A 12669-nucleotide genomic window follows, 5' to 3' on the forward strand; every position below is an offset into this window, starting at 1 on the left:
TGATTATTACAAAAGAAAAGGGTATTTTATGCACAAACTCTACCCCGAGAAACAAATAAATAAATTGAAATACAAATAAGGTTCAGAAGAACCAATATTTACAACATTCAAGAAAAGGAAGAGTGCTTAACACTATAAATACCTTTGAACTCTCTTGCTTGGATGGTATTGACAATGTGCCTGCACTTCCACTGACATGAAATAATCGAAGTTCATTCAGTGCATCCAACATAAGCTGAATTGACTTGATCAAGTTATTGGATTCTGAAAAGATGTTTTCTTCAACCTGCACATAGGAAAAGTATGCCTATTGATTTTGTAAATGCATTTAACTATGCAGTGCAATGCTGTGGATTTCCATCAAACAACTAGTTACAAGATTAGCCAGTAACAAATAACATTACATGAATGAAAATTAAAAAAATGCATGTAAATCAAGACTACCTAAACCATAAAACGCATGATCTTTATCCAAATACTGGTTCTAAATAACAAAATCAAGCATTAAAATTTAGCAGAGTATTTTGTTCCTTGAAAGCTTTTCCCTACAAAGAAAACTTTAAACGGAGGTAGGGAAAAAAATCGGCTCAACTCAAAATTTGTCCGAAGACTTGGATGAGTTGACTTAGTTTATAATAGACAAGCCTGAGCTGAATGAGCCATTGAATGAGTCAATGGAAAACCTAAAATAATATTACAGAAATAAATATGGATGCAAGTGCTGGAGTATAGAAAATTGGCCTCACAAGTCACTTTAGGGCCTTTTTGGATACGACCAAAACTGCTCCTTAATTGCAAATAAGATGATTTTGAGTTATTCTTACTTGCAAATAGGACATTAAAGCCACTTTGTAAGCCATTAACTAAGATAGGGACAAAACTGTTATAATCATTATTGCACATAAGATTATATGCAAATAATTTTTAGAAGTATCGATGGTTTTAAATTTCAGCTGAAATACCGAAATTTCGAATTTCAGCCGGGATCAAAATTTAAAACCGAAACCAAAATTTAAAAATTTCGGCCGAAATTATAAGATTTTCACCGAAATTTCATTTTCGGCTGAGGCTGAAATCAAAACCAAAACCGAAATTTCAATGCTTCAAAGTATCCAAAGAGGCCATTAGACTCCACGCACTTGCAAACTCATGGCAATATTAAAATCAAATAACATAATGAGGTAAACCAAAATATTGATGTTAGTTAGTCAGATCAAAAGTTCCATGGGAATCTTCACATGCCTATGGAACCAAGGAAGTGACCGTTACGAAACTGAATATGCACTTCGGAGAGCAAGGTGGCTGCTTCGGATTTTTACAAGCTAAGAAAATAAACATGATTGGAATTCATCAATATACAGGTGTGACAGTCATCAACTGGATGCGATTTCATGGTCTGTAACTGACATGACTGTGCTGGAACCAAGTTTTTAGCAGGGGCAACAAAATGATTTCCACAAATAATTGAGCATTTCGGGCTATGAAACATAATTTGATTACTGATCTTAGAACATAAGACATGATTAGTAATCAGAATGGCTAATGTACATGTTAGGTCCCCAAGTTAATAGCACTTGAATAATAATTGCCCATTTGCACTTGTACAAATATATTCAGTAGTCAAGTATCCATATAAGTTTAGTGTTGACTTCATGCGATACTATCAACTGTTCGCTCAGTTCTTTTTTTTTTTGGACAGTAGGAATTAGTTTCAAGATTGATTTATGGAAATCGTAAGTGAAATTATAGTTCAGCAAATATAATTTATGGGTAAAAAAATATTTTGACTATTCATAAGGTTGCATGATAGTAAATAAAATAAATTTATTGGGGCTACTGAAATGAATCGATTTTCAAAAAGTTGGGGCTTCTAAGATGTGCATAGTTTTTAAGGTAAGCCTGCTGGCATGCACTACTTAAAGGGAGTTCACTAGCATTCAACGGAAGTGGAAAGGATGATGAACAAAGACAAAAAAAAAAGGGTTTTTTATAAAGAGGAGAAAATAGGATTTTTTTTCTCTACAGAAAAGATTAAAATACCTAGCGTCATGAACTAAACTACCATTACACAAACAATAGAAGAATGAAATAAGAAAACCCAATAAAAATGATCGCTACACTCTTAATTACTCAAAACAGGCCAAAGAAATTCCAGAAACTATTGAAACTCATGAAACGCAGCCCAAGATTTTAACCTGCATGGAGATTATCTGGCAAAGGTCAGAATTCAAATCCTTCCTTCCTGCTATGTTGACAAGTACATTCGGAAACAAAAGCTCAGCCACTTCAGACTTCAGGAATACTATATCTTGACACAATCTACAGTGGAGTGTAATTAAATCAAATTCACCGTTAATTAAAAAGACTCCCAAAGTTTGATCATCGCGCATAAAATCCTTTCAGACCTGCTCAAGGTACCTTAGAATTGTATCATTGGTATGATTGATAAGTGAGTATACAAGTGGGCAAATCCACATCTCATAAGTTTTTTCATGTGTATTCCATATGGAGGCATCCTCCAAAGAAATGGCTTCGGCTATTAATGAAAATCAAGAAAACAATGAGAGCATTCTTCAGTTAGCTAGTCATATAAGAAAGCAACAAGGCAATCTAAAAACAAACGAAGGAAAAAACAGCTTGAATGTCACAGAAATAACAGAAAAAAGAAAGAAAGAAAAAGAAATGTCATATACAAGCCAAAAAACCACGTGTGCCTCGTGAAAGTCGCTAGAATAGTAAATTGTTCACAGTGAATGCACTATCATGAGAAGACTAAGAATCTATATGATTTATCCATATAAATACATTGACGTCAGATGTCAGACATTCACTGGAGAAAGCCAATTCACCAATTCATGCATATGGATATTTTAAATGACGTAAAGTAGATTTACCCTTGAAACATTCCTTGCCACCAATTGCTGAAACAGATATAGAGAAAAATTACTAATACTCCGAGCCTTGAGTTCAATTTCCAACTATCAACACTTTGTTCCCACAAGCTGGTATTTTATTGCATTGTAAGCACATTCCCTGCCTATTCCTTCTTTATTCTCTCAAAGAAAATGCAAGTGATTAATATTTTTGTGCAAATCTCTGGCTAGATTGGCATCATGGAAAGGAATATCATTTTTTACCGTTATGCTATGATTTGTAGATACTGACATGAGTGCCGTGTGTCGACACAGACACAGAGTGTAGGACATGGCAAACCCCCAAAATTTAGAAACGGGGACATGGCTAAAATAGAAAGTACCTATAATCATGATTTGTGGATACGAATTCATGGATACGAGTTGTCTAACATGGCAACATCTAAAATTCTAGAAATGGTGACACATACATACATATAAAATTACTAATTGCTATCATAATATGTAACAATATAAATATGGTATTCATTTAACAAACTAATAAATCTTAGAATCAATCAACTATAATCTAAAACAAATATGAGATAATCAAATAATAATGTATTCATCAATTTAATCTAGTTCTCGTCCGTCTCCAATATACAACAAGAAAGGGAGACCAATATGTTTCCATGAATATAGTACTGAAACAAGAGTTTGTATAGGGGAGACGATATAACAGCAAATAATAGTTAAAGAAGAGCTAAAAGAAGAGTTTATAATAAAGAAGAATTAATAATCAAAGAGGTAAACACAATATTCAATAATAAAACAGAATGTGACACTTGACATGGTACAAAAACATGTCCATACGCCCACATTGAGTCTAACAATTCTAGCAAAACATATAAAAGTGTCCAAAGGAGTGTCGACAAGTGTGGACATGCGTGTCGTGTTGGACACAGCAGGACACGTGTGTTGGCAATAAATTCAAAGTGCCAACTAAATCATAGCCGTTATGACTAAATTCCATATTTCATGCAAGGTCAAATCACACTAAATGTGTCATCAATTTATTCACAAATAACAATAATGTACTCTAAACCTTGAATTGGTGAGATCGAGGAGAAAAGTTCAGGCATAATACAACAAATAACAATAATGTACTCTAAACCTTGAATTGGTGAGATGGAGGAGGAAAGTTCAGGCATAATACAATGTGTTGGTCAAATCAATCCACATGAACCAGCAACTCAGTTCACATGAGATTATTTTTCCCCCTATTCCCCTTGTCCTTCCTCTTCCTTCTCTCTTCTTCTCTTTCTCAATGTCCACGACTTGGGTGGTTTGTGTTGTGATGATTTTCAAATTGAAATAGAAAAGAAAAAAGGGAGGCTTGTGATGATTTTGAAATCTTTTCTGTGAGGTAATCCATTTTCCTTATGCCTGAAGATGATCAATTTGGTCGTTGTGGTCGGATTCTATTATGGATTTCTCATCACATTCTCCATAGGGACCTCTTATCTCTTCCTTCTCCGAGCCCGGGTTATGGAAAAAGGAACCGAGAAGTTCAAATTTTGTCCCAATCAAGACAAATGTGTCAAACTTCTACTGTAAACTAAGTTGACGGAGATCTAAAAACATATCTAATTATAACTTGCCTGAGAACTAAAGGAGATGGAAGACACAAAATAATACAAGAGATAAACTATTGATCTCCAAACCACAAAAAAAAAAAAACTCAAATTAGATTGGATAAAAAAGGGCGGCCCGGTGCACGAGGCTCCCGCCATTGTGGGGTCTGGGAAGGGCTAGATGTACACAGCCTTACCCCTAGATTGGATGAAGAAAAAATAAAGCTGTCTTTCTTCTCAGTGTCAAAATACATCATAGAATAATCCCCTTCATCTCTCTTTCTTATCACTTTTATATAAAACCATAAAGAAAAGTCATCCCTTCATTTTTCCTTCTTTCTCCTTCTTGGCGGGCCATTTTATCACAATATTCAAACCCAAAATGTCCTCAATGTGTGACTAACAACAGAAAAAAAAAAACTAAATACCCCTACTTTAAGTTCATACCAAGTGATAGAACAAAACCTTCCATTATCATCCAACTAAATGCCACAAAACAAAACTAGATGAAGATGACGAACCAGTTCTTCTACCATCAATTCACTAAGTTATTATTTGGGGCATGTTTCTTGTGTCAATTGCCTTATTGTTACTAAAAATTCAACTCATAAATTCATAAATTATACTTTTGCAAATATTTTCCAAAAACTCAACTCGCATATTCAGACAAAAATATTTGATAAAACTTTTGAAAAATATTATAAAACAAATGATAAGAGTTTATAGATAATTTCAGCCTACACTATTATATCATGTTGATCCAATATCTTATCAAAATTTATACGTCCAAGCCAAAATGATCAGGTATAATCAATTTGACAATAATGGTTTTGAAAAAAAAATTACAAATCAATAAAATCTTGCTCTAAACATCCACATTAGTAGGGAGCCAAACATTCTATAGTGTCAACAGGAAGATTTAAGAATGGTTCATCAATAACGGTCAAAGTAACTGTAACAAGGTGATGAAGGGGACAGAAAAATGGAAAAATAAAATAAAACTGGAGATGGACACACTTTCATGATGTTTATGATATGAATGATTTGAACAATCGCTTGTTTTGGTATTTCATGCAGGAAGTCATTTTTTTCATCAGAGATAATATCTATTAGTCTGTAGCATAATATTACACTGTAAATCTAAATCGTGCCAAAAATGTAGGGGCATTTTAGGCAAAAAATGTCACAATTCATAATTTGGAAGGACATGTAACTAAACTGACTAAAAAGAAGAAAAAAATCATGAAATAAACAGCTGACATGTGTACCATTGGAAATCTTTCCCGAATCCAATAGCAGCTTCTCAACCAGTTCCAAGTTCACACCCTTTGAGTGAACCTGAAACAAGATATCAATATTTCAGTATTAAATGAACTTTTGGAATGTAAACTGGTTCCCATTGACAATAAAAGATGCACATCATGTTACAACATGACAATTTCCAAACATTAAATGATTTCGTGGGTCAACTACAACAGATACATTTCCATGAACCTTAAAAGCTCATATATTTACCGCAATGAGGGATCTCTCATAAGAATCAAATGACAAAAGAGCACCCTGACCCCTTTCCGTTGAAAGTATCCCCTGGTAGTTTCAAACAAAACACTCAGTAAGTGTTGTATATTGATTAAGTTTAAGTATTCATAAAAATCAGAACGATAAATATGATATATATTGGATATAAAACTTAAAGTACAGAACTATTAAGTTTTGAAGATGGGCAAGAGTTATGGTTGTCTGACAAAGGAATAAAGTACCGACTATCACTACTTCTAAAAAGCAGAAAAATATTCAAAAAGAAAAACAAAGGCAGGAAACGGAATTGCTGATATATGATGGTCGCGGCTTTTCTTCATTTCCTACCAAAAAACAAATCTTCTTCAATTTCATGTCCTTCATTTAATGCATGACAATTCATACAACCAACTACTTTATGCCACCATGGACTCAATGTACAGGATTCACGAATCTCTCACAATCAACGGGACAATCTATCATGTGATGGATAAATTGTGCGATTTTAATATCTACAATATCCCAGCAGCACCACACCACCAGGTTTCATCCTATGATTGAACACTGTTAAATTATAAAAGATTTAATAACACCTTCTCCAACAGCTTAAGCTTTTGGAGTAATTGGTTGTTTTCACAAACACCATATATACCACTATACCAGTATACATCCTACTACTACCTATACGGAAATAGGTAAAACATGCTGTTAAAGTATAAAAGATTAAATAATGCCATCTCCATCATCTTAAGCTTTTGGAGTTACTGGTCGTTTCACATGGTATCAGAGCAAAAGTCTGGGTTCAAACCTCCTTGATAGCAAAATCCACATGCAATGGCCAAACCCAAAAGTGGGGCCACATGTGCCACATGTAGGCCTACCCAAAGAAAGAGGGGCCACACGTGAGGGCGAGTGTTGAAGTATAAAAGATGAAATAACGCCTTCTCCAACAGCTTAAGCTTTTGGAGTAACTGGTTGTTTCACACATGCATACAAGGAGATGTCAGACGAGAAACACTGAAAGTTATTACCCTAATAAGCAGCCACTAATATTACCTACAAAAGACAAGCATATATACATGATTTTTTTATTTTTATTTTTTGAATGGTACACGGATATGTACATGATAGCACATGAAACAACTAAAAAGCCTTTCCAAGTTGTAGTTCATAATATAACTTCACACAGGAGATACTCATCATGGTAAGCCAGTTGTAATGAACTTACCCGTATAGCTCGTGAAGTCATGTCAACTATCTTCACGGAATCATCCAATAGATACTTCTTTAACACTCTCAGAAGTTTAATCAAAAGGTCTTCTGATATGCCAGCATCACCACCCGAACTGATTTCCCCATGACTAAGTGATTGAAAAATAGGCTTTTGGTAAGAATCTCCGGGCAAATGGAAAACAACGCAATGTGGATCCCCAATTCCAATCTGCGAACAGAGTTAATAGAACAAAAAACAATAACATTCAAAAGTTGAAAAGGGGTAAAGACAGAAAATATTGAAGGAAATAGAAAATGTAGTAAATAACATGTTACAGTCTACCCTTGAAATGAAGTCAGCCACGAAAACTCTGATCTTCTTTGCATCATGTTGACCACACATGCCAACAAGCATCCAGACAGCAGAAACAATTTCAGGTTCGGAATGCCAGAAGCTATTAAAGTCCTCACGAATATCTTTTGCATTCTTTTCTGGCTTAACGATTTCCCTCATGAGTATTTTCTTGTGCAGTATTTGAAGACTGCAGGAGCAAACAAAGTATTTCACGAACGACTTATTTGTAGCTTATAGATTACCATAAATCGATTATGAACCGATAATAACCAAAAATCATGTTGAATGAAAGAAGAAAAAGTGGGCACCTCCATAAGAGTACTTTCTGAGGAAGGAAGCAAGTTTTCTCCACAAACTGGAGACGAGAAAAGAAACGCGACATAGGTTACAGAAGCATAAAGATATGTGACTAGTGAAAAAAAAATCACCTTCATAAAATGGTCTTTCAGAGAGTATGCTTTGCAAAGTTCCTGATGAAATGTCTGTATCCTTTCAAAGCAATCAACTTCCGGAAAGGGTTCCAATTCCTGGAGAAGATAAGAAACACCAGATGCAAACGAGATGTTTCAAATCCAAGTAAACTAAACAACAAAAGCCAAGTAGCCATAAAAATCATCTTTTGTTGGAAATGTCTCAGAGACCACACTAACTAAAGGTTGAACGCAGACTGAAGATAAAAAATACAAATCAAATATTGAGATAAAAAAAAACTCATATCTTTCAGGGAAATCCACAAGGGTCATACTCTGATGTAATCACGAAGGGATGGATCGGCATCCACAGTTAGCTCGTGAAGCAAAGATATAACTTTAGAAGATTGAATAGCATAGTGTTCTCTATTGCTTTCAGAAGGAATGCAACAGGCAACCAATTTAGAGACCAAAAACTGTACTAGCACACTAACCATGGATTAGGAGAGATCAAGCTGAGAAATTAGGCAAGAAAAATTCTAAGAAATGAGAGACAACACTAAATGACTAATAAACACACCTGAAGTTGTTCGCCAAGCACACTGGTAACATCTTTGGTAGAATTACTTTTAAAAGCTTCAAGCAATGTGGATAGCATAAGACAGCACTGGTCTTGTAAAGCTTCAATCCCAATAAATTGTCCAACTATATTGAAAAGATAACTGCAACAAAAAAAAAGAGTTAAACATAAAACCAAACAAAGCAGTAAACTTGAATGTTCATGTCGAAGTCCTGTTGCTTTCCAAACATTAGAAACAGAATGACTTGTTCTCAAGAATGTGACAGAAAATTGAACTTTAAACCACCAGAAAATCAGTATTTCCAAAAGCCAAGGGAAATGACAAGCTATCAGCATCCAAAACAGTTGCATAACTTAAATAATAGATGAAAAGAACAATGGTATCACTTTAGCATCAATTGGATCATAATGACAAAGACAGCGCATCTAATAATTTCAAAATATTTTCCCACAACCTGCCCATACTACACATGCCTTCAATAGCATGTTTATTTTGATGCTTCTGACACAAACAAAAGTCTTCAATGAGATTAACCATTACAGGTAATGAATGATAAATTAGACATTTAAATTATATTCCAATCACACAAATTGTGAAGGGTAACAGACCATTATAACTCAAATTGTTCTTTGAAGCAAAATGTCGTATTCAATTGTTATAGGGAAAAAAGCAGAAGATTTAAACATTATCTTACGAGGAAGTGCTTGGAACCGCAGCCCTATGCCCAATTATACTGATGAGCACCTCGATTCCAGACAACCGATGACACCTGTGCCTAGAATGAATTGCTTCTGCAATTTGGTAATGAATCTCTACAAGAAACTGCATAACCGTGATGGCAACCATATTAGGAAATGACAAAATGGAATCTCACAGGATAGAATGGAAACAAAAGAACGATGGCCTTCAAGGAGGAACATTCTAATCCATGGACTTAAGATATCACCATAAATACTCTATCGGGACGAAAAATGTGGATTTTATCAACAACGCCAACATCCATGGGACGATCATCCCTGCAATTATTCAATTGGAAAAGAAGTTAAACAAGGATTGCAAACCAACTAATGGATCTTGAAAGAAAGAAATTACTAAAGATGAAGGCATTATACATCTCCAAGAACCCATCAACAATTGTTTGTATTGCAAGCACAATTGTCTCCATGGAAAAGAAAGGGATAGCGGCATCAGCAGCAGATGAGGAAAGAGACAATAAGCAGCTAACAATTGACACCTGCAAATAGAAGAAGATTTCAAACCATGTTAAATACCAAGGAGAACAGTTTCATTAAGTACTGCAATTCCCTTAACAAATTTAGAATTCACAAGAGACTTTTTTGCAATGGTTTTTAATATTTTTTTACAAGCATCCTCTACTTTGCAAATGTTTGCTTCCTGGAAGTCATAGTATTAAAATGGTCTAAATTGACATGCACATGGAACTTTGCATTGGTTGAGTTTGATCAAGATGCCGAGAAGTTGTGCTCCTAGCTTTTTTGATGGGCCACAATCACAACCTTGACATGCTATCATTCGATAAGTTCTATAGTACATGTTACAGTCCTTCGTGTTTTGGTGTTCAGAAGTTTGTATTCTTGAAGAAGCAACTTTGTATTCTTGAAGAAACTTACTATTATACTCCTTCAGAGTGTATTTTCTATCTATCTTGCAATTAAAAGTAGCTAGATTCTCATTAAAAAGCAATTTCCAACAAAATTAACTCACTTTAATACCAATATCCTCACAAACCAAAGGAATTAGGTTTGATATAATTCCAACACGATATTTTGAGCATTTCTCAATGTAAAGTATTATTTTGTACATCGCAAGTGAATTAACCCACTGTTAAAGAAGGTTTGATCAGTAACAATTTTCACAAAAAATTCATGCTCTGTGAAAGAACTTGTAGAAAATTTTCTAGGGAGGGATGGCATTGAAATGCTTGACAAATGGAAGCCAACAGCCATGCAATTTGACGTTAATTTATAAGAAAAGGTGCCTATAGAAAATGCTTCAAAGATTCAAAAAGAGCATTCTTTAGATACAAGCTATGTTGCCAAGATATGGATACCGACTTACAGGCACCCGGCATGGTAAGCGATCGGCAAGGGGATCACCTAGTCCCCAAAGTCCTAGGATACGAGTATGAAAAGGAACTAATATGCTTTGTGACGTCCTTCAAATTGTATATTAGAGAATGATGGATGGACTTTGAAGGAAGAAATTGTCATGAATATTGGTGACTACTATTTGAATTTTTGATGAAGTTTACGTGGGTTTTAGAAAGCCTCATTTTAACACATGTAGAGTGGTTTTGTTGGAAGTTTCTATTTTCAGCTATCATTAAAATCTAGGTTAAAAATGTCTTCTTGATTTATTTAAAAGTTGGAAGGTGCTCTTTGCATTGGTTCTGTAATCACTACTATTAGTTCCATCTAAGTTAAACATCGCTAAGTTTTACGAAATTTTATTTATAAATGTCTTGTCTCTTATCTCATCGTATTGGACACCCGTATTCATATTACGGGTGCAAGTTTGGCCGTGTTAGCCCTGACCCGCACTGAGCCCGAACAGGGTCTGGGCTAGATTTTTCAACTCTGAGGATGGGTCAGGGTCCATTTTTTAGGCCCTGACTCAGGGTCGGGTCGGGTCGGGTTCAGGGTTAATACCTCGGGTCAGCCCGACCCTAAGTTTTCTATTATAGAATTGAACCATCTGTGTATGTTTCTTTTGCTAATGTTTTTTATTATCTTGGATAGATGTTTCTTTATATTATTATTAATTGTCTCTGCTGCCTGTCATGTTGTTGAATTCATTTTGTCTTATTTGTTCCCTTTCTTTGTTTATTGATCATTTTGTTCTATATGATATGTGGTTGCTTTATTTTTGGTACTCTTACAGGTATTTGCACTAGGGTCAATCAGGGCCAGGGATGCGTTGAGCCCTATAGGCGGGCAATGGGTTGAGGTTTTTGGGCCCTGTCAAGGCGGGTCAGGGCCGAGATAATGGGATTCAGGGTTGGGCTAGGGTTTTGAAAAATCCGACCCAACCTGACCCTGTTGCAGCCCTAATTCATATCCATGTCCTATAATTCATAAAACACTGATTTTTTGTGTCTATATCCAAATTTGGGTACCATAGGTTGTTAACTCTTTGAAGTCGAATTTTCTCCAAGCAGTATGGAATCGATGCAGCTAGCCCTTCAAATTAGAAACTATAGAAAGAAGAATGGCCTTTGAAGAATGACATTTTTTATGAATATTGGTTATGTTTATTTAAATTCACGTATAAATTTTATGTGGGTTTTAGAAGGTCTTGACTTAACATATTTATTGGAAGTTACTACTTTTTAAGTATGATTGCAATCTGGATTAAAGTAAAAATCTTCTGGTCAGTTTCAAGTTAGGAAGTCTCTAGGGTCGAAGTCTCCTTCGAGAAAGGACTTTGGAGTCATAAAAGGGGAAGTATGAGGCCTGTATAAGTGAGGGGTCTTTGGACAGGATCTGTGATCATTACGAAGTCAAAGTCTATGCGAGTAGTTCTACCTTTTTCTATGTTTCTCTAGCTTGGAAACAGCAACACATCTTGCTCTCCATCTTTGTCTTTTATAGAGGTACGTAACGGGTTTTGTTTTAGGTTGAATTTCAGTTCAAGATATGTGATTGTTATCTTATTGTGTCTGGTATAGGTAAGTATCCATACAACCAAGTGGGATACATGTCCAATACAACTTTTACAAACTTTTTATGATTATGGAAACCAGTCATAGTAACTACATGTGTAAGAGGCAAAGAATTCTACTATTAACAAAAAGGCACCCAGATGGTAATCCGAAAAGTTTTGACTGCAGTAATGCCATCCAAGATGATTTTCTTATATGATAAGAATATGCTCAAATTAGTGACTTTCTTAAACAAGTTGCCACTTGGATAGATGAGAAGCAAAATCGATCAGAAAGAACATTAGACAAACTAATTTCAGCATAGTACATGAACTTTTACTTTTTACTTTTATTGGGTAGGAATGTTTAAACCTTTCAGGATTTTCAAAAAGTTGGGTTACATTTTAAATACGGCGAGACCTAAAGCCTAGATTATTAAACAAGAA

At 35.0% G+C, this 12669-nt stretch overlaps 1 protein-coding gene across 6 annotated transcripts in view; it reads right to left on the reverse strand.

The window, feature by feature from the left end:
• The window catches only part of ATM (Serine/Threonine-kinase ATM-like protein), a 128280-nt gene that overhangs the window by 62336 nt on the left and 53275 nt on the right, over positions 1-12669 (reverse strand). For all 6 annotated transcript variants that reach the window (XM_077388011.1, XM_077388013.1, XM_077388014.1 and 3 more), the window contains 14 exons: positions 9675-9796; positions 9509-9578; positions 9257-9384; positions 8562-8703; positions 8317-8457; positions 8000-8098; positions 7880-7926; positions 7560-7758; positions 7233-7445; positions 6002-6073; positions 5755-5824; positions 2419-2536; positions 2196-2319; positions 143-286 (listed from right to left, as the gene is read on the reverse strand). In XM_077388011.1, coding sequence (XP_077244126.1) covers positions 143-286; positions 2196-2319; positions 2419-2536; positions 5755-5824; positions 6002-6073; positions 7233-7445; positions 7560-7758; positions 7880-7926; positions 8000-8098; positions 8317-8457; positions 8562-8703; positions 9257-9384; positions 9509-9578; positions 9675-9796 — 1689 coding nt within the window. The remainder of the gene's footprint in view (positions 1-142; positions 287-2195; positions 2320-2418; positions 2537-5754; positions 5825-6001; positions 6074-7232; positions 7446-7559; positions 7759-7879; positions 7927-7999; positions 8099-8316; positions 8458-8561; positions 8704-9256; positions 9385-9508; positions 9579-9674; positions 9797-12669) is intronic.

This window comes from Tasmannia lanceolata, unplaced genomic scaffold (assembly GCF_043159265.1).
Source record: "Tasmannia lanceolata isolate RefF3 unplaced genomic scaffold, GAP_Taslan_0.1 ptg000008l, whole genome shotgun sequence".
Classification (NCBI taxonomy): domain Eukaryota; kingdom Viridiplantae; phylum Streptophyta; class Magnoliopsida; order Canellales; family Winteraceae; genus Tasmannia; species Tasmannia lanceolata.